General features: G+C 43.3%; 1 protein-coding gene across 1 annotated transcript in view; it reads left to right on the top strand.

Moving 5' to 3' along the window:
* Positions 1-23010, top strand: part of MAP3K15 (mitogen-activated protein kinase kinase kinase 15) — a 149612-nt gene that overhangs the window by 5415 nt on the left and 121187 nt on the right. The window contains exon 2 of the mRNA XM_047764409.1: positions 21355-21494. Coding sequence (XP_047620365.1) covers positions 21355-21494 — 140 coding nt within the window. The remainder of the gene's footprint in view (positions 1-21354; positions 21495-23010) is intronic.

Raw genomic sequence — 23010 nt, 5'->3', positions numbered from 1 at the left:
CTTTACTGCTCTCTACATAACCCCTGCCACCATCTTGGCCCAAGCATTGACTTCTCTCATCCAGGTTAGTGCGAACAGCTTTGGAACTGGTCTTTCAGAGCTGGACCAGTCTCTGGGCATGCCAGTCCATGTCATCTGCTTAGAAGCCGCCGTGTCCTGGCACCCTCCACCACCTGGCAGTCCTCCTCTGCCCCAAACCCGTTCAGCCTTCACATTCCAGGTCTTGAAGGAAGCCTTCATGGACTCCTCCCCACCCCACCCCCATCAGGTGTATGTATACTGCGGTTTTCCTTCCTAGCAAGTAACACACTTGGGATTAAATAATTACTGATTTAATGATCTTCTGCCAGACAGTGAACTCTTCAGTGGCGGGGAAGCGGATGCCGTTTTCTTTGCTACTCTTTGAGCGGCACCTAGGAATCAGCTCCTTCTTAGAAGTGCACTCAGTGGATATGGATGACCTTTGGTTTCTCCTGTTAGGATGAAGCAAAACTTGTTGGGGATCCTCAAAAGGAAATCAGAATGTGGTTTCCTAGAGAAACTGTGTTGAAAATGTTGGCCGGGCGTAGACAGAGTGAGATTGTGATTTTGTTAAAATATGATACATCTTAATGACATGTTTTTGCATCTGAACCTTTCTCCCGAGTGCCACACAGCTAATAGGAGAAACTAGAAGAATTCACACTGGACACCCTGGAATGAAAACAGTGGTTTGAATCGTGTTTGGGGAATACTAGTTCTTGTTTGCCCACATTTTTTTTTTTTTTTTTTGCCACCCTGTGGCATGTGGAGTTCCCTGGCCAGGGGTCAGATCCGAGCCATAGTTTCTGTGGCAATGCCAGATCGTTAACCCATTGTACCAGGCCGGGGATCAAACCTGTGTCCCAGTGCTCCCAAGATGCTACCAATCCATCGTGCCACAGCAGGAACTCCTGCCCACATTTTCTGTAATGTTTATTTTCTTTTTTTCTATTTTCTTCTCTCTCTTTTTTTTTTTTCTTTTTTAGGACCACACCCACTGCATATGGAAGTTCCCAGGCTAGGGGTTGAATCGGAGCTACAGCTGCCGGCCTATGCCACAGTCACAGCAACACCGGATCCTTAACCCACTGGGCGAGGCCAGGGATAGAACCCGCATCCTCATGGATCCTAGTCGGGTTCATTAGCCACTGAGCCACTCCCTATAATGTTTATTTTATGTAATGTGATTTTATTTTAAACAGGTGCGGTAGGAGATTAACAATAGGGTTGTTAGGTCAGAAGCTTTCCCTACTCTTCCTCCCTCCCTGCTGGCCTGCTCAGATCCAGGCAACAACGACTGTATGTATGTCCAGGGCCAGGAGCCCCTGGCCGGACCTCCGCTGTCCTCTGCTGGACTTGGCTGCTGGCTTGCCCATGGGACTCCTTCCCGGAGCCTCCTTCCTTTTGAACTGCTGTTACTGCTACTGACTCAGCATTGAGCCTGGAACTTTGCTCAACTCTTAGGTGACCTGGCTGATGAGGCAAGCATTGCACCTGTAGCATTGAATGAAGGCATTGCTGCTGCAGCCTTGAGGGTATACAGTAGGTAGGTAGATATTGTGGGCCTGGCCCACTCTATGACTGGCCGTATATTAATTGGTAGGGGGAAAAATGTATTTCTGGTTCTTAGCAGTCAACCGACAGTTGTACTTTTAGAACCCAAGCCATAAAGTATCTTTTAAAGCTTTCTAAGTATCAGGCTTGGAGACAGGTGCTGTTTAAATCCTGGTCTGATAGGCAGGAAAGGACTGAACTCTTGCAAAGCAAGCTGGAAAATTTCTTGTTTCCCAGTATCTTGAAGAGGTTTTGAGCTAGTGGGTGTGACGGGGCTTGGCAAGAATGCCTGGTGATGACTGGGGCTTGGTTGGTGGTGGAGCATTGGAGAGCAGAAAGCAATTGAGTGGTGGACCTGGGCAGGACTCAGAGTTCACTCAGGAATTGGGGTCTGCAGGGGGGCAGCTCAGGGGCCGGGCAAAATTGGACCCAGAGGTGGAGAGGAAAAGCAGGAGCAGTCAATGGAGGTGATTTTTTTTCCTCCTCTTCGATTTTTTGCATCATGGAAAATTTCAAGCATGTCCATTTCCCAGCTTCAATAGTTATCAACATTTTGCCATCTTTATTTCTTCTTGATCTCTATGTACCACCCTCCACCCCATACTTGACCATACTTTTAGACATTTTTAATGTAAAACATTGAAATGCACAAATCTTAGTTATATAACTTGGAGACATGACTAAACCTTAGTCACCACAAGGTCACCAAACCTTATCGCAGTATAGTTTCCGTCTGCCCAGAAAGTTCCCTCATGTCCCCTCCCACTCATTCTCCTTTCTACTCCCTTTCCTGGCCCCAGGCAATGACCGTTATCCTGTCACCTTAGATTAGACTTGCCTTTTCTAGAGTTTTGTGTAAATGGACTCAGGCAAAGTGTACTCTTCAGTGCCTGACTTCCTTGGCTCAGCATGACTTTTTTGATATTCATCCAAATTGTTGCACGTTGTGGATGTTGTCAGCAGTTTGTTCCTTTTTAATGCCAGGTACTATTCCACTGCCTGAGTACATCACAGTTGGCTTAGCCATTCTCCTGTTGCAGGACTTTCGAATCATTCCCAGTTGGGGGCTATTGCACATAGAACTGCCATGAACATTTGTATATAGGCCTTTTGTTGGCAAATGTTTTCCTTCTTCTTGGGTAAATACCGAGGAGTGGAACGGCTACATGAAAGGGGAGGTGTATGTTAAATTATGTAGGAAACTTCCAAACCTTTTCTCAAGTGGTGGTACCATTTTCTATTCTAGCACCAATGCCCAAGACCAGTGGCTTCATGTCCTCATGACACCTTGTGTTATTGAGCTTTTACATTTTGGCCTTGCTTGTTGGGGGTGTAGTGGTTGCTTGTTGTGGTTTTAACTCACCTTTCCCAGATGGTCGATAATGTTGAGCACTTTTTCATGTGCTTTTCGTGTGCTCTTTGCTTTGTGAGGCGGTCTGTTCAAGCCATTTACCCCTTTAATTGTGTCGTCGTCTTATTATTGAATTACAAGAGTTCTTTATGTATTTTGCATTCACATGCTTTGTCAGAAGTATATTGTGTGAACATTGGCTCCCAGACTGTGGCTCGTTTATTCATGTCACTTACAGGTGACATTTGATGAGCGGGAAATTTCAATTTTTATTATATCTAATTCAGGATCTTTTCCTATTAAGGTTGCCTTCTGTGTCCTCGCAAAGAAATCTTTGCCTGCTTCTTCCAGGGTGTGGTTTTGCAGGTATTCTTCTGCCTGTTCTGAGAGTTTCATAGTTTGAACTTTTACATTGAGGGCCATGATTCATCTCAAATTCAGTTTGACACAGGTGACTTTGGATAATCCAAGCCTGACACCTTGCCTCAAGCATCTGGGAGACAGTCTTGCCCCAGGATGAGTATTCAGGGCGCTTTGAGTCTAGTTGGTAGGACCAAGGCTGCCTCCATCTCACCATCCTGGAAAGTATACGAAATGCAGGTTGTCCTTTAGGCAGATTGCCTCTCTGCCTTCTGGAATAAAACCTGACAAAACAGATCCATGATGAAACTTGGCCAACGCACATTCATCATTGCGTTCCACTGCCCTGGTGCTAGGTGTAGCAGAGGGGAGAGGACATTGGCTTTACGGATCAGGTTTTAATTTCTGCCCTGTCATTTATAGGCTATGTGACCTTTAATAACTTACTTAACATTTTTCAGCCCCATTTAAAAAGTCTCTAGGTAGAGAGTGAAGCACAGCGCCTTGTACTTAGTAAGTGCTCAATGAATGTCAGTCCCCCGACAGCTCAATAACAGGCTATAATCTCCTTTTCTTTTCTTTTTTTGGACGTATACCCGTGGCATGTGGAAGTTCCCTGGGCCAGGGATTGAACCCGTGCCACAGTAGTCACCTGGGCCACTGCAGTGATAATGCCAGATCCTTAACCTACTGTGCCATAAGAGAACTCCCAGGGCACAATCTTAAGTGTACTGCTCTCTGAGTTTTCACAAACTGTGCACGCTTTGTAACCCAGCACCTGGATCAAAAAAGCAAATGCCAGGAGTGTGATGGCTTCTGTTTCCCAGCCTGGCTGGAAGTATCACCTATATGTCTCTACACATTGGTTTATTCATATAAATGAAATCATGTAATACTGATTTTTCGTGACTTTCTTCTTTCATTTAGTGTGTTTTCAAGATTCGTCTGTGTTGTAGCATATATCAGTATGTTATTCCCTTTTTTGTTTTTCATCTTTTTAGGGCTGCACCCGCGGCATATGGAGGTTCCCAGGCTAGGGGTCTAATCAGAGCTGTAGCCGCTGGCCTACACCACAGCCACAGCAACGCCAGATGCCAGATCCGAGCCGCGTCTGCGACCTACACCACAGCTCACGGCAACGCCGGATCCTTAACACACTGAGTGAGGCCAGGGATCGGACCCACAACCTCATGGTTCCTAGTCAGATTCGTTTCCTCTGCTCCACAACAGGAACTCCTTGCATTCCTCTTGCAGTGGGATTTCTGGGTCATATGGTAACACTGATGTTCTTTTAAATTTTTTTATTGTGATTACAAAACGCATCGTAAAATGTACTATCTTAACCATTTCTAAGTGTTCCATTCAGTAGTGTTAAGTGCATACAAATTGTGTAACCAGTCTCACAAAACTAAAACTCTGCCCTGTCCCCAGCATTCTACTTTCTTTGAGTTTGACTACTTTAGGTACATTATGCATGTGGAATTGTACAGTGTTTGTATTTGTGTGTGTGTGTGTGGCTTTTTTCATTTAGCGTAATATCCTCCAGGTTCATCTATTTGTAGCATGTTTCAGAATTTCCTCCTTCTTCTCTGTATTTATTTGCTTTTTTTTTTTTTTTAAGGGCCGAACTTGTGACATCTGGAAGTTCCCAGGCTAAGGATCAAATTGGAGCTGCAGCTGCCAGCCTGTGCCACAGCCACAGCAATGCAGGATCCAAGCCGCGACTGCGACCTACACCACAGCTCACGGCAATGCCGGATCCTTAACCCACTGAGCGGGGCCAGGGATCGAATACACATCCTCATGGATACTAGTTGGATTCATAACCACTGAGCCACTATGGAAACTCCCTGAATTTCCTTCCTTTCTAAGGTTGAATGATAATCTGCTCAATGGATAGACCTTGTTCTGTTTATCTGTTCTTCTGTTGCATGCTTGGGTTGCATCTACCTTATATTTAACCTTTTGAGGAACTTCTTTTCCCCAAAAAACATTTTTTTTTTTGGCCACATCCATGGCTTATGGAAGTCTCTGGGTCAGGGATTGAATCTGAGCTGCAGCTGCAACCTACGCCACAGCTTTGGCAACACCAGACCCTTAACCCATTGTGCTGGGCTGGGGATTGAACCCACACTGCTGCAGAGACAATGCCAGATCCTTAACCTGCTGTGACACATCAGGATCTCCCTAAAAAACTTTTCCAAAGCAGCTACACCATTTTCCATTCCCATCAGCAATGTATGACCATTCTGATTTCGCCACACTTTGACCAACACTCGTTATTTTCTGTCTTTATTTTTAAAATTATAGCCATTCTAGTGCATTTGAAGTGGTATCTCATTTTTGGTTTTGATTTGCATTTCCCTGATGATTAAGGATGTTGAATTTTTTTTCATGTTTATTGGCCATTCATATATCTTCTTTGGAGAAATGTCTATCTAAATCTTTTGGCCTTTTTCCCAGTTGGGTTATTTGTCATCTTGTTATTGAGCTGTAAGAATTTTCAGTATAATTTCTGGTCAGATACATGATTTGCAAATATTTTCTCCAGTGGCTTATCTTTTAACTTTCTTGATATTATTCTTTAACATGCAAGTTTGTAATTGCATCTATTTTTATCCCATCTATGCTGTTTCCTCTTAAGTTTTTTTAGTTCTTTATGTATCCTTGGAGTGTTTCTATATGTCCCTTGTCAGCAAACTACAAGCTGCACATTGGCTGCCTTTATTTTGTAAGTAAAGTTTTATTGGAACACATCCATTCATCCGTGGCCACTTTGGGGCTATAGTGCTGGAGATTATATGGCCCCCAAAGCCTAAAATATTGACTGTCTGGTTCTTTACAGACATTGGACCACTTGTGTAAATACAAGCACATGGGAATATATGTTCTTATTCTCCGTTTCTTACTCAAAAGACACCAGACCAAATACACTGTTCTACACCTGTTTTGTTCCATTAACAGTTTAGCCTGGACACCTTTCCAATCAGAATATGGAAATCTTCCTTATTCTTGTTGACAGCTGAGGAGTGCTTCATTGGGTGGATATATCATTGTTTCTTTTTTCAGTATCTTTTTTAAGGGACACTTGGATGTATAGTTTTTGGCTACTAAGCTGTGATGAATAACTCTGTATGTGGATCATTTAATACATGTATAGATGTATTTGTGAGTAGTAGCCAGAAGTGATACTTGTAAATTAAAAAATAAATGTACCTGTCATTTTTGGTAGATAGTACCAGATTCCTGTGTGTGGATTATACCACTGTCTTTCTTTTTTAAACATTTTTTATTATGATTGATTTACAATGTTCTGTCAATTTCTGTTGTACAGCAAAGTGACCCAGCCATATGTATATATACATTCTTTTTCTCACATTATCCTCCATCCTGTTCCATCACAAGTGATTAGATGTATAGTTCCCTGTGCTATGCAACAGGATCTCATTGCCCATCCACCCCAAATGAAAGAGTTTTCATCTACTAACCCCAAATTCCCAATCCATCTCACTCCCTACCCATCACCCCTGGCAAACACAAGTCTGTCCTGCATGTCCTTGATCTTTTTTGTTTTGTTGATAGATCATTTGTGCCGTATTTTAAACTCTACATATAAGTGATAATGGTGTCTGTCTTTTTCTTTCTGACTTACTCCACTGAGTATTAGAGTCTCTAGTTCCATCCATGTTACTGCAAATGCCATTATTTTGTCCTTTTTTATGGCTGAGTAGTGTTCCATTGTCTATATGTACCACATCTTCCTAATCCATTCATCTGTCGATGGGCATTTAGGTTGTTTCCATGTCTTGGCTATTGTGAATAGTGCTGCAAAGAGCATGTGGGCGCATATGTCTTTTTCAATGGAAATTTTGTCTGGATACATGCCCAAGAGTGGGATTGCTGGATCATATGGTAGGTCTATGTTTAGTTTTCTGAGGTATTTCCGTACTGTTTTCCATAGCAGTTGTACCACTTTACATTCCCACCAAGAGTGCAGGAGGGTTCCCTTTTCTCCACATCCTCTCCAGCATTTATTTGTTGATGTGTTAATGATGGCCACTCTACCTGGTGTGAGGTGGTACCTCATTGTAGTTTTAATTTGCATTTCTCTAATCATTAATGATGTTGAGCATTTTTTCATGTGCCTGATGGCCATCTGTATGTCTTCTTTGGTGATATGTCTACTTAGGTCTTCTGCCCATTTTTCACTTGGGTTGTTTGTTTTTTTGTTGAGTTGTTCGTATATTTTGGAGATTAAACCTTTGTCAGTTGAGTTATTTGCAAAAATGTTCTCCCATTCTGTCGGATGTCTTTTCCTTTTTTTTTTTTCCTTTTTTTTTTTTTTTTTAATGGTTTCCTTTGCTGTGCAGAAGCGTTTGAGTTTAATTGGGTCCCATTGGTTTATTTGTGTCTTTATTGTCTTTATTCTAGAAGGTGGATCAAATAAGATGTTGCTATGATTTATGTCAAAGAGTGTTCTGCCTATGTTTTCCTCTAGGAATTTTATAGTGTCTGGCCTTACATTTAGGTCTTTAATCCATTTTGAGTTTATTTTTGTATATGGTGTTAGACAATGTTCTAATTTCATTCCCTTACATGCAGTTATCCAGTTTTCCCAGCACCATTCACCAAAGAGACTGTCTTTCCTCCACTGTATGTTCTTGCCTCCTTTGTCATAGATTAATTGACCATAGGTGTTTGGGTTTATTTTAGGGCTTTCTATTGTTCCATTGAACTGTATTTCTGTTTTTGTGCCATTACCATAGCATCTTGATGACTGTAGCTTTGTAGTAGAGTCTGAAGTCAGGGAGCCTGATTCCTCCAGCTCTGTTTTTTATATTCAATATTGCTTTGGCTATTGGAGGTCTTTTGTGTTTCCATACAAATTTTAAAATATTTTGTTCTTGTTCTGTAAAGAATGTCATTGGTTGTTGGATAGGGATTGCATTGAATCTGTAGATTACCCTAGGTAGTACTGTTATTTTGACTATATTGGTTCTTCCAACCCAAGAGCATGGTGTATTTTTCCATCTATTTGTGTCTTCATTGATTCCTTTCATCAGTGCCTTATAGTTTTCAGAGTACAGATCTTTTGTCTATTTAGGTAGGTTTATTTTCTTTTTGATGCAATGGTAAATGGGATTGTTTCCCTAATTTCTTTTTCTGATCTTTCATTGTTAGTATATAGAAATGCAGTTGAGGCGTTCCCATTGTAGCACAGTGGAAATGAATCCAACTAGGAACCATGAGTTTGTGGGTTCGATCCCTGGCCTCGCTCAGTGGGTTAAAGATCTGGTGTTGCCGTGAGCTGTGGTGTAGGTCACAGATGGAGCTCAGATCCCGTGTTGCTGTGGCTGTGGTGTAGGCTGGCGGCAACAGCTCCAATTATACCCCTAGCCTGGGAACCTCCATATGCTGCAGGCACGGTCCTTGAAAAAGACAAAAAAAAAAAAAAAGAAATGCAGTTGATTTCTGTGTATTAATTTTATATCCTGTGACTTTACCAAATTCATTGATGAGCTCTAATAGTTTTCTGGTAGTGTCTTTAGGGTTTTCTAGGTATAGAATCATGTCATCTGCAAACAGTGATAGTTTTACTTCTTCTCCAATTTGGATTTCTTTTCTTTCTTTTTCTTCTCTGATTGCCATGGCCAGGACTTCCAAGACTATGTTGAGTAACATTGGTGAAAGAGGACATCCTTGTCTTGTTCCTGATCTTAGTGGAAATGCTTTCAGTTTTTCACCATTGAGAATGATGTTAGCTGTGGGTTTGTCATAAATAGCTTTTACTATACTGAGGTAGTTCCCCTCTATGCCCACTCTCTGAATAGTTTTCATTTGGAAGGGGTATTGAATTCTGTCAAAAGCTTTTTCTGCATCTACTGAGATGATCATATGGTTTTTATTTTTCAGTTTGTTGATGTAGTGTTTTTCAGTTTTTTGATAGATTTGCAGATATTGAAGAATCCTTGCATCCCTGGGATAAATCCTACTTGGTCATGGTGTGTGATCTTTTTAATGTATATTTGTATGTGGTTTCCTAATATCTTGTTGAGGATTTTTGCAACTATGTTCATCAGTGATACTGGCCTGTAATTTCCCTTTTTTTGCGGTATCTTTGGTTTTGGTGTCAGGGTAATGGTAACTTCATAGAATGAGCTTGGGAGTGCTCCTTCCTCTGCAATTTTCTGGAAAAGTTTCAGAAGAAGAGGTGTTAACTCTTCTCCGAATGTTTGGTAGAACTCAGCCAGGAAGGCCTCAGGTCCTGGACTTTTGTTTTGTTTTGTTTTTTTGTTTTTTTTTGGAAGTTTTTTAATCACATTTTTAATTTCAGTACTTGTCATTGGTCTATTTATATCTTTACAGCCTCACTAACAAAACAGATAGCCATTCTTTAGAACTCTTGTTAATCTAATGGTTGAGAGATGATATCTCAATCTCTAAATAGTTTTAGTTTCTCTTATCAAGCAATCTCTTATCTCTGAGCAAAATTGAGCATATTTCCTTTTTTTTTTTTTCTGAGCAATACCTGTCCATAACCCCCCCCCCTTTTTTTTTCTTACTGGTTTACCGGTCTTTGGGAAAGGGTCTTGATTTCTAGGAGATCCTTCTATACTGGGGCCTAAACCCTTTTTCTTTTTTCTGTCGTTCAGATTGGGTCAGTTCTGTTGAACTACCTTTATGTTCTCTGACCCCTTTGTCATCTCCATTCTTCTTGTGAGCCCATTTAGGGAGTTTTATCTTTTGCTTATTAAATTTTTCAATCCTAAACTTTCCATTTGGTTCTTTATTTGTTGAGACTGTGTCTGCCCACAACCGCCCCCCCCCCCCGCCCCGTTCTTTTCAGGAGTGTTTACCCTCACTTTTTGGAGCATTTTTATAAGAGCTACTTTAAAATCATTGTCAGATATTTCTGAGGTCTCTGTCATCTTGTCTTTGGAGTCTGTCAGTTGTCTTTCCCATGTGAGTTGAAATTGTCCTGCTTCTTTGAATGCCACGTAATTTAGGATTATATACTGAGCATTTTGAATATTATGTTATGAGATTCTGGGCCTTGTTTATATCCTATGGAGTCTGTTGACATTTTGGGCTTTAGCAGGCAGTCGGCCTAGTTGGTTCAAGCTGCCAAGTTCTGTTTCATTGTGGTGTCAGTTCTGATTTCAAGGCCTTTTGAATGCTGTTTGGGGTCAGGCTTTCTGGTTTACTGGGCCTCCCCTTTGCTGTGCCCCAGACATCTGGGGCTTTGGTTTTCCCCACTCTGCCTCACACAACTGGGCCCATGTCTGAGGCCAGAAGTTCAGAAAGAAAACAACAACAACAACAACCACCACAGTGGAGACTCATCACCACTGCCTTTGGGACCACACCTCCTTCAACGGGAGCAAGAGGTCCCCCTCTCCCTGTTCCAGGCACCTATAGCCCCCACTGCCCCTGAGTGTCTCTGCTGCATCATTGTGGGCTTGCAGGGCCTGCGGGTACAGGAGGACAAAGAAAAAGAAAAAAAAGTAGAGAAGTTCATCTGTCTGAGCATTAGGAGGCCCCTTTCCTGCCTTTTTCAAGAGGGCTTCTCCTGGTGCTCTCTGAGTCCACACCCAGTAGTACCCAGTTCTGGGTTTCTGGCTGCCTTTAGTCCAGACCGGGGGAGACTGGGGGAAATGGGAAACTTGCTGTTGATTTGGTGGTGCTCTGAAATCTGGTCGTCATCTCCAATTTGCTTCCTACCACTGACTTTTCACACTCCTAAAAATAGCTCTTCTGTCCTTTGTGTCTAATTTTTTTTTTAGCTGCATTCATGGATAGACAGGGTGGAATGTATTTATTCCATCTTACTTGGAACCACAAGTCAGACTTGTACCATTCGATTTTGAGGTGGTTTTTTTTTTTTTGATGCAGCAGTAGTAACCAGAATATAATATCTCCGCATCTTCTCAAGCTTACCAATAAGCAAAAATATCCTCAATGCCAGCTGCATTGTCTCAGACTAGCTCTGTCCATACAAGATACCTTGTGTGGCTGTTAAGGTTGGGGGCCAAAGAAGTAGCATCAATGGAACAAAAAGAAATGGTTGACATGCTGAAGTCATTTGATTGGCCTCCAGTGTATCCCTCCAAATATGTTGGCTGTGACCTGGAAGCAAAGACCATTTTGATGTTGAGAATGACCTCACAAGACTAAAGTTTCAAGACTTACTGGATGAGTTCGTTTAAAAACAAACAAACAAACAAAAAAACCCACGTGTTCTCTGTCCTGAGAATGAAAATCTTGCATCCAAAAATACTTGTCCTTGCTAAATAATTTTGGTAAAGCCTGTGGCTAGCGAGGCATGCTTGATGCTTGATGCATGCTTGATGCATCAACTCTGCATATTCGTTTTCAAAGAACCACCTGAGGAAAAGGAAATTGGCCATTAAAAAAAAAAAAGAAAGAAAGAAAGAAAAGGAAATCAGAAGGGATGAAGGGCAAAGAAATATGGCCCCATATCTAGCAATGAGTCACCACCACCACCACCACCAAAGGAACTCAGTTCGCCTCCACAGGCTTTGAGTTTGGACACCACTTGGGAAGTTTAGAGCACAGAATCTGTGAAAGAAACATCAGTAAATGTCCTGGCCCCGAGTGGCGGTGATCTGGAAGGAACATCAAGATTTTGTTAAAAAGAGGGAGAGTATTGTTGTTGAAGTAGATGAAAAAGCCAAGGGTCCTCTTGCGTTGACTGATGGTCATTTTAATGAAACAGAGAACAAATTAAGACATTTCCTACAATTTTGCCACAGTAGCAGAAAGGCTCAGCAGTACCCTCTTGACGGTTCGCAGTGTGCAGCAGCTCTCTCCTCAGCTCTCAGACCACCCACAGCTTGAAGGTGATGGAGGACACTGACCTTTTTTTTGGCCGCTCCGCAACATACGGAGTTCCTGGGCCAGGGATCAGATTTGAGTGGCAGTTGTGACCTAAGCTGCAGTGGCACTGCTGGATCCTTTAACCTGCTGTGCCGGTCTGGGGATTGAACCTGTGTCTTAGCACTGCAGAGATACCACCAGTCAGTTTGTGCCATAGCAGGCACTCTGGACACTGACCTTTTAGAAGAGGAGGTCATTATCTGCTGGTCAGAAAAGCCTTTAAGAAATATGTCTCCAGGAGTTCCCGTCGTGGCACAGTGGTTAACGAATCCGACTAGGAACCATGAGGTTGCAGGTTCAATCCCTGTCCTTGCTCAGTGGGTTAACGATCCAGCGTTGCCGTGAGCTGTGGTGTAGGTTGCAGACGCAGCTCAGATCCCGCATTGCTGTGGCTCTGGCGTAGGCTGGCAGCTACAGCTCCGATTCGACCCCTAGCCTGGGAACCTCCATATGCCGAGGGAGCGGCCCAAGAAATAGCAAAAAGACAAAAAAAAAAAGAAAAAAAGAAAAGAAAGGAAATATGTCTCCAGGAGTTCCCGTCGTGGCGCAGTGGAAACGAATCCGACTAGGAAACCTGAGGTTGCAGGTTCGATCCCTGGCCTCGCTTAGTGGGTTAAGGATCTGGCATTGCCGTGAGCTGTGGCGTAGGTCGCAGATGCGGCTCAGATCCTGCATTGCTGTGGCTGTGGTGTAGGCTGTAGCTCCAGTTTGACCCCTAGCCTGGGAACCTCCATATGCCATGGAGGCGGCTCCAAAAAAAAAAAAAAAAAAAAAAGAAACATGTCTCCAAAACATTTCTCAAAGAGTGTCATGTCAAAGCAGATCCTTTTATAAAAGAGTGGAAAGAACCTGAAGAGGAACCATCAAGTGATGAAGTTAAAGGTTTAAGGTAGTGTATTCAAAGGCTGCCAGGGAAACCACAGTGGGAACTGTGAGGTGTGGCATCAAGGACAATGACAGTGATCATTACCATTTAGGGTGATGAGTGAAGGCACCCTAGCTTGCAGTGTAACACTGTGCTTTTTGTTTTCCTTGTTGGAAGAACAACATGTATGTGACTTAAATCATGCCACGCTGTTTGTTACAAGTATTTCGCTGTAAGTGGTCTGAAATTAAGCCCAGTGTGTCCATTCACCTCCATGAGGAAACATAGTTTGCTTATATATGGCATGTTTCTTTTGAAAAAACTGCTAATTGGACACATCTCAATCATACTCTTAAAAACTTTCACTGGAGTACAGTGATGTACATACACAGTTGTGTAAGTTTACATACGCATATATCCCTTCCTTTTCATATTCTTTTCCCATATAGGTTATGACATAGTACTGAGTAGCTTTCCCTGTGCTATGCGGTAGGTCCTCTGTACTTGGCTATTTTTATACATAGCAATGTGTTCATGTTAATCCCAACCTCCTAATTTATGCCTCCCCCTGCCCCAAGGTGCCCCTTTGGTAACCATTAGTTTTGTTTTGAAATCTGAGTCTGTTTCTATTTTGTAAGTTCGTTTGCATCATTTTTATTAGGTTCCACATATTAGTGACCTCATACTTACCTTCCTCTGACTTCATATAGTATGATAATTTCTAAGATGATCCATGTTGCTGCAAATGGCATTATTTGCTTCCATGTCTTGGCTATTGCAAGCAGTGCTGCAATGAACATCAGAGTACATGTGTCTTTGCGAGTCGTGGTTTTCTCTGGATAGATGCCCAGGAGTGGGATTGCTGGATCAAATGGGAGTTCTATTTTTAGCTTTCTGAGGCATCTCCATACTGTTTTCCACAATGGTTGCACCAATTCACAGTCCCACCAACAGTGTAATAGGGTTCTCTTTTCTCCGTACCCTCTCCAGCATTTATTTATTGTTTGTAGACTTTTTGATGATGGCCATTCTGGCTGGTGTCAGGTGGTACCTCATCGTGGTTTTGATTTGCATTTCTCTAATAATGAGTGATGTTGAACATCTTTTCATGTGTTTTTTGGCCATCCGTATGTCTTCTTTGGAGACTTGTCTGTTGAGATCTTCTGCCCATTTTTGGATGGGGTTGTTTGGTTTCTTTGGTATTGAGTTGTAGGAGGTGTTTATACATTTTGGAGATTAATCCCTGTCAGTCACTTCATTTGCAAATATTTTCTCCCACTCTGTGGATTGTCTTTTTGTTGAGGGTTTCCTTTGCTGTGCAGAAACTTTTAAGTTTAATTAAGCCCCATTTGTTTATTTTTGTTTTTATTGCCATTACTCTAAGAGGTGGATCTGAGAAGATGTTGCTGTGGTTTATGTCGGAGAGTGTTTCTCCATTGTATATTCTTGCCTCCTTTGTCAAAGATTGATTGACCATAAGTGCATGGATTATCCTGATCCATTGATCTATATTTCTGGTTTTGTGCCATTATTGTACTGTTTTGATGACTGTAGCTTTGTAGTATAGTCTAAAGTTAAGGCGTCTGTAGAAACCATGAGGTTGCGGGTTCGGTCCCTGCCCTTGCTCAGTGGGTTAAGAATCCGGCGTTGCTGTGAGCTGTGGTGTAGGTTGCAGACGTGGCTCGGATCCTGCGTTGCGTGGCTCTGGCGTAGGCCAGTGTCTATGTCTCTGATTAGACCCCTAGCCTGGGAATCCCCATATGCCATGGGAGTGGCCCTGGAAAAGGCAAAAAGATCAAATAAATAAATAAATAAATAAAATAAAGTTAAGGAGCCTGATGACTCTAGCTCTGTTTTGCTTTCTTGAGATCGTTTTGGCTGTTTGGGGTCTTTTGTGTTTCTATATAAATTTAAAAATTTTTGTTCTGGTTCTGTTAGAAATGCCATAGATAATTTAATAGGGATTGCATTGCATATGTAGGTTGCCTTGGGTAGCATAGTTGTCTTTCCATTTGTTTGTGTCATTTTTGATTTCTTTCATCAGTGTCTACCAGTTTTTAGAGTACAGGTCTTTTGTCTCTTGAGGTATGTTTATTCCTAGGTATTTTATTCTCCTTGATGTGATGGTAAATGCAATTGTTTGCTTAATTTCTCTTTCCAATTTTTCATTGTTGGTGTACAGGAATGCAAGAGATTTCTATGTATTAATTTCGTATCCTGCAACTTTACCAAATTCATTTTTGTGAGTATCTGGAAGCTCCCAGGCCAGGGGTTGAATTGGAGCTGCAACTGCTGGCCTATGCCATAGCCATAGTAACACCAGATCCGAGCTTCATCTGCGACCTGTGCCGTAGCTTGTGGCAACGCCAGATCCTTAACCCACTGAGTGAGGTCAGGACTTGAACCTCCATCCTCATAGATACTAATGAGCTTTGAACCCCACTACTCCACCATCTTAATTGTCCCTCCCCTCAGTTATACTTATAAAAGTGATTTATTTTTGGTCATTCTTACAAAAGATACTAGAAAGCAAAAGATAGGGGACCAGATATAGATTCATGATGTCCCTACTCTTAACCCCAACCCCTAGTTGAAACTTGATAGTCCAGGCAACTAGTACCCATCCCACATAGCACTTGGGAAGGATTTGTTGACTTCCTAACACTGAACTGGTAGGTTGTCTCCTTACAAGATGGGGAAATTCAATTTAAATGACACGTCACAACATTCTTTCCATCATCCTGCCCTCTGGTACTTGAAATTGAGCAGCAGTGGATGGAATAAGATTTAAATTGTGGTAGGAGTTAGTAGAGGTGCCTCCTGTCCAAATCTAGGCTTTTTTGGTTTTAGGCAGCTTTTAGATGGCCAGCTTTGCTATGAATCCAGTCAGATTTTTTTTTTTTTTGTAAATGTCTTTGGCAGGAAAAATATTCTAAAATATAGTCGTTTTCGGAGTTCCCTTCATGGCTCAGCTAAGAAACCCAGCTAGGATCCATGAGGATGTGAGTTTGATCCTTGGTCTCGCTCAGTTTAAGGATCCGATGCTGTCATGAGCTGTGGTGTAGGTTGCAGACGCAGCAGGGATCCTGCGTTGCTGTGGCTGTGGTGTAGACCAGCAGCTGTAGCTCTGAGTCAACCCCTAGCCTGGGAACAGCCACATGCCGCAGGTGCGACCCTAAAAAGCAAAATAAAATAAATAAAATATAGTTGTTTTCATTTGGACACAGCCAATCTTATATTCATTACTTCTTACTTTGTTCTGTGAGTGAGATAGGCTTAGAGATAATCTGGAATATATTTAAAGACTGGCATGAGCCAGTGCAATCTCAGGATTACTCTATGGTAAATCATTTGCCATCATATCGTTTCATTGACGAATGCTTTGCTTTGGAAATCAGATATTTTTAAACCACAGTAGAAAATTACAGTTTTACTTACTACTTTCAAGGCAGTTCACCAAAATAGTGTTCCATAGTTTTTAATGAACTAAAATCCTCTTCATCATTCATCTTCCTTATTTCGTATAAACATGTAGTGAAATAATTATAAGCAATTCTTAAATTGTTTGAAGGGCACTTCGATTTTGAATTCAGGCGCTTTACTGCCAAGAGTGGATTTGAACAGGAGCCTTGGCTTTTTGCAATCTCCGATGTGGTGTCACTTCTTAGGGTTTGTTAAGCCAAACTAGGTAGAGGGTGTGTATGGCCCATGATCAAGGAGGAAGTTTTGTTCTATGCAGGCTTTCCCCCTCCCACTGGCCTGCATCAGGGGAAATTAGAAGGGAATTGGAGCACAGGGGTGCATTTGTAAGTGAAATCTGACTTGGTAAATGAAAATCGGACTTTGATCTTTTTTTTTTTTTTTTCTGTGATCTTTTTGCCTAAGATTAATCAACTCTTTGGCCTCCGCCTCCCTGCTGATGGCTCAATTGCAGCAAGTGAATCTAGAAAGAGTAGCCTCATCTGGGCCCTGGGGAGCCCAAGACTTGGCTCAGTCCAAGCCCTAACTGTGCTGTGCCCTTGCTGTGTGACCTTGGGCGAAGCTGTCACTCTCCCTCCTCTCGCTTCTTCATTTCCCCCACCTGCAAAATAGAGCCAGTTACCAACCCTGCCTGCCTCACAGGGTGGTTCTGAAATTGAGCAGAGAAGTCTCTGGAAGGGCTTTGCAAAGCAAGTGACCATTGTGATGATTAAATCTTTTAGGGAATTTGTTGTCTCTTTAGGGGGAAAACCCTCAATTCTGCATATATCATAAAAATCCCAATCTGGGTGTTTAAAATCCTATTTAACATTTACACATCTGCTAACTTAGTGTCTTAAAAGCTCTAAAAATAAACTGGCTGAATATGGTGGTATCTGAGTCAACTGGCCCGAATGACAAATGTCAGGCAAAAATGTCACCTTCGGGTGTGAGATGTTTCTCCTATTGGATGCGAATTGCTTGGGAAATTTTTTTGAGAAGTCCTATCAGTCTTTCCTGTTCTAATGAGGCCCTGAGAAAGGGCTCCAGCTCAGCCCTTGGTGGAGCCATGGAGAGGGGCTCTAAGCTTAGCAGAGGTGCTGAGATCTCAGCACAGAATGGTAGCAGAGGTGGTGAGGCCATGGTACAGGTCTCCGCACAGAACCTGGACATGGCAGAGGAAAGAAGGAACTCATGTCACCCATTTAAAATTTAATCTCCTTGGCAGCAAGCTCCCCCGCCAGGTTGCAGATTTCCTATGAAAATGGCCTGCATGACTTGGGGGGCTGCCGTCCTTCAGCCCCACTCACCACTCTCCTTTGGCTTCCTGTTTGCATTCTTTCCCTTACCCAGTTCTAGCCGTCCCTGTCCCCAGCCCCTTGGCCTTAGAATTAGCATCTCCATTGCCACGTCCTCATAACATCACTAGGAAACACCTTCTCTTTCATTTGAGTAGGTCGTAGAGTCCAGGGAACAGTCATTTAGGCAGAATGTCTAGTTCATTCAGCTGCAGTGTGATTTTTGACTCTGAGCAAGTGTCTGTGGGGAACAGTTATCCGTTTGAGATAAATTAACCAGGCTGGGTTGTAAAAGTGTTTCTTCAGCACATGCATTTGTCCTTTCTTGAGCAGTAACCTCTGAAGGGTGAACTTGGCTGTGAGAGTCTCCTCTTTAAAACCCCCTCCTGATGATTTAAAAAAAAAAATTATGATGAGACATTGATGCTTTGGGTATGGGTCCTTTTTTCCTTTGGGTGCTTATCTCTTAACAAATCGTACTGAAATATTTGGGGAGGAAATTGTATGATACCTGGGATCTGCTTCGGAATAACTTGGAAGGGAGCGGTGTGCATGGCAGTAGCGCTGAAGCAACGCTGGCTGAGGTGATCAGTGTTGGGGAGGTGGCGGGGGGGATACAGGGATTTCATGACGTTACTCTGTTTGCTTTTACACATCTATGGGTAATTGGCCACAGTAGAAAATTTGTGGAAAAACACCCTACTGTAGGTTTCCCATTGTCTCAAGCCAGGGTCTGGCCCTCTCAGCATGGCCTTCAGACCTCTTCAGTGCCTGGCACCTACCACCTCTTCCAGGTTCATCTTCTCGGGTGTTCTGGTCCCGCGAAATGATGGGCAGTGGCCCCACCATGCAGGGCCCGCCCTACCTCTCTGCCCTTTGCACGTGGTATCTTCTCTTCTTTTGACACTTTTGCCTTCCCTTCCTACCCCCCCCCCGCCCCCCGCCGTCCTCTCCCGAATTTGCCTGCCTCTCATGGATCCTCGGGTCCCAGACAGCATCACTTCCCTTTGGCCTTCCCTGACCACCCTCCACCTGCGTGTGGGTTCGGTACCCCTGCCCCGGGGCGGGGGGCGGGGGGGACTCTGTCACCATTCCCCTCACTTTAGCCCTCCTTACCCTGATTCTAACCACCACTTCCTTCTCGTCGCCCCCATTGTTACATACATGGCTTTGAGGAAAAGGATCACGCCTTGTTCACGTTGCACCCCTGGCGCTGAGCACAGGGCCTGGCATACAGCAGGCAGCCCATAAATTACAGAATAAAAGGCGCATCTGGGACTTAGCAGGACTTGGTCTCAGGTCTCCCGGGGCCGCTGCCGGAGCCAGTGGTGCCTGGCGCTGAGGCCGCTTCTCTCTGCCTTTTTGTTTCCTCACGCCCCCCTTTCATCTCAACTCTGTTGTGTTTCATTGGGATTTTCAGTGACTTCCTGTGCGTCACAGCAGCGCAGGTGTAAGTTTGGACATTATTTCCCCAAATTTCTGTTGCACATGGTGGGGGGAGTCCAATCAAACACGGAGTTCTGATTCTCTGTTGAAATGAGATATGAAATGGTGTTCTAGACAAATTTAAGTTTGCTCTTTTATTATTTTGTTGTTTGTCTTGCGAGGGCCGCACCCGAGGCAGATGAAGGTTCCCAGGCTAGGGATCGAATCGGAGCTGTAGCCGCCGGTCTACACCACAGCCACAGCAACACAGGATCCCTGCTGTGTCTGCGACCTAGACCACAGCTCACGGCAACGCCGGATCCTTAACCCACTGAGCAAGGCCAGGGATCGAACCCATGTCCTCATGGAACCTGGTCGGGTTCATTATTGCTGAGCCACGACAGGAACTCCAAGTTTGCTCTTTACTGATGTGCTGTGTTGCTGCTCTATTTTGATTGAAGTCCCTCTAGGACACAACTCCGGGGGCATTTGATCTGTGGTGTCAAGTGAAGGGTGGATGTGTGAACCAGGAACACGGTGCAAAATGTTCATTAAAACCGTTTGAAGAAGGAAACGAAAAACCTGAAAAATGTAGACAGGATGGACACATTTCTGTCTGGTTATCATATATGCTGAAGTGAAAATGCATGAACTCAGAGCTGGACATACAGGTTGGTGGTTTCACACCAAAACCCAGCAAGTCCAAGAACACATACGGTGTCATGCTATTTATATAAAGTTCAAAGACATGCAAAACTAAGCAATAGACTGTTTAAGAATTCATAATTATAATAGTATAGAGAATATGCATATGCTAATATATGCAGGGAAGTGGAAAACACAGAGATCAGGATAGAGGTGTCTTCTGGGCAGGAGGGATGAGACACGAGTAGGGGAAGCCTGGGGAGCCCTGAGAGTACAGATTACGCTTTGTGTCTTGGGCTGCACGATAGGTGCACAGTTTTTCAACTCATTGTGCTTGATACTTTGTACATAAGCTAAGTATACTTTTTGGATGTGATAAATATCCTAATAAGAATAATAGTTAAAACAAATCCAGGGATTTCCTGTTGTGGTTCAGTGGTAACCACCCCGACTAGTACTCATGAGGATGTGGGTTCGATCCCTGGCCTCGACCAGTGGGTTAAGGATTCAGTGTTGCTTCGAGCTGTGGGGTAGGTCAGAATCGAGGCTCAGATCCTGCATTGCTGTGGCCGTGATGTAGGCCAGCAGCCGTGGTTCTGTTTGACCCTCTAGCCTGGGAACTTCCATATGTGCCACAGGTGCAGCCCTAAAAAAGGCAGAAAAAAATGAATCCAGGAGTTCCTGTTGTGGCTCAGTGGGTTAAGAACCTGATGAGTGTCTGTGAAGATGCAGGTCTGATCCCTGGCCTCGCTTAGTGGGTTAAGGATCTGATGTTGCTGCACGCTGCGGTGTAGGTTGCAGATGTGGCTCAAATCAGGTGTTGCCATGGCTGTGGCATAGGCCTGCAGCTGCAGCTCTGATTTGATCCCTGGCCAGGAAACTTCCACATGCCATGGATGCAGCTGTAAAAAGAAAAAAAATTCAAAAGAAGCCACCAGTAATTTAAACAATACTGTGAGACTGCATTCTGAGCACTTTGAAGAAGGAAGAGGTTTTTGTTTTTATTCCCATTGCTTTTCTTTCTTTCTTTTTTCTTTTTCTTTTTTGGCTTCTGTCTTTTTAGGGCCGCACCCACTGCATATGGAGGTTCCCAGGCTAGGGGTCGAATCGGAGCTGTAGCCACCAGCCTACACCACAGCCACTGCACCTTGGGATCCGAGCTGCATCTACAACCTACACCACGGCTCACGGCAACGCTGGATCCTTAACCCACGGAGCAAGGCCAGGGATCGAACCTGCGTCCTCACGGATGCCAATCAGATTGGTTTCCCCTGAGCCACGATGGGAACTCCCCCGTTGCTTTTCTTTTGCAGTCCATGGGAATAATTTTAATCAAAGTGTTCCTTCCTTCTGCTTTACTTAAAAGGCTGATGGTGGACTTGCACATCGCAGCAGCTTTCCATTGATTAGCATCAGGAAGTAGACTAAGCAGATCGCCTCTCTCTCCCCCAACCCTGTCCCCTCCTTGTTCGTCATAGATGTTGCCGTGGTGGACATGAGCGATGTCTCCAGACAGCCTTCCCTCTTCTACCATCTTGGGGTCCGCGAAAGCTTCGACATGGCCAATAACGTGATCCTGTACCACGACACCGATGCTGACACTGCCCTTTCGTTGAAGGTAAAGGATATTGTTCTCTTGCTCCTGGATGCTTGGTCCTAGAAAAGCAGTTCTGTGTGTTCCGTTGAGATGTGCACGTAGCAGGGGAGGTCAGAGAACAACAATAAAGAGTTGCCTGTGCAATTCCTTCCTTCTGACCCAGGTTCAAGCTCACACAGGCGACGTCTTGGCTCCTGTGTGAGCGTGTCTGCTATAGACGTGCATTTGTAGGTAACTTGAATATCTCTAGGCTCATTAGGGAAGTGAAGGCACAAAGTCCCGTTAGCTTGCTTTGACGCAAACACACTCCTCTGAATCCTTTATTGGCAATTTGATCCAAACCTACACATTTAAAAACAACTCAACTTGGATAATCATAGGAAGACATGTAACACTTACCAAAATGGGCAGAAACTTTTAGCGCAGATAGAACTAGTATTTAATCTGTTATTCCCCCCCCCGCCCAGTTTAAAGCCAAGCAAAGCTGAAAACATGTGCTCATGCACCACTCAGTAATTACTGAGAATTTTTTGAATGTATTTTTGCAAATTTGATGCAAGCCTGTTTGGATAATGTAGTACTTTTTTTAAAAAAAAATACTTCTATTTGTAAAATGTGCATGTTGAATGTGAGTGACTGTAAAACTCAGCTAATATTAATATTGTTTAATATCTTAACATTAGTCAGGAAATCATGGTATATGTTAAATCATTTCAAGGATAAAAGATTAGTTTGTTTACAGCAGTGTTACTCAGCCTTGCCTGCACTTGAGAATCATTTGGGGAGTTGGTAAATAGCCCAAAACCCAGGCCATACCCAGACCAATGATGTCAGAATCTCTGGAGGATTTTTTTAACCTCCCAAATGTGCAGCCAGACGTAAGAACCAGCTGTTCAGAGGTAGCCTTCATAGCCATCATTTCTAAATGTCTGCTCTCTTAGTATTAAAAAACACTAGTATATAAATAACACCATTTTGAGGCGTTCCTGTCATGGCTTAGGAGTTAACGAACCCAACGAGTATCCATGAGGACGTGGGTTCGATCCCCGGCCTTGCTCAGTGGGCTGAGGATCCAATGTTGCCAGGCGCTGTGGTGTAGGTCACAGACGCAGCTCATGTATGGCATGGCTGTGGCTGTGGTGGAGGCTGGTAGCTGCAGCTCTGATTGGACCCCTAGCCTGGGAACTTCCATATGCTGTGGGTACGGCCCTAAAAAGACTAAATAAATAAATAAATGACACCATTTTGTGATGGCAAATTGGACATATTTGTTTGCATTTCTTAAGATCTCCTATTCACCTTAGTTATCTGGGTTCTCTAATAATTAGAGGTTAGTTCCAGGTATAACGGCTGCCTGTCTCAGATCTGTAACCTGTATGTATTGTACATCACAGACGCTTTATATAGGCCTTTCCTCTGTCATCATAGCACAGTACTTATTTTAAGAGTCATTCGTGTGACAGTGGAAGGACCCATTTTGTTATTATACTTTACATTGTGAAATAGTTTCCCAAAAGGCTATAAACCAATCTAAAGT

This window comes from Phacochoerus africanus, chromosome X (assembly GCF_016906955.1).
Source record: "Phacochoerus africanus isolate WHEZ1 chromosome X, ROS_Pafr_v1, whole genome shotgun sequence".
NCBI classification, from domain to species: domain Eukaryota; kingdom Metazoa; phylum Chordata; class Mammalia; order Artiodactyla; family Suidae; genus Phacochoerus; species Phacochoerus africanus.
Note: the sequence above shows the minus strand (reverse complement) of the source record. Positions and strands in the feature narration are given on the sequence as shown.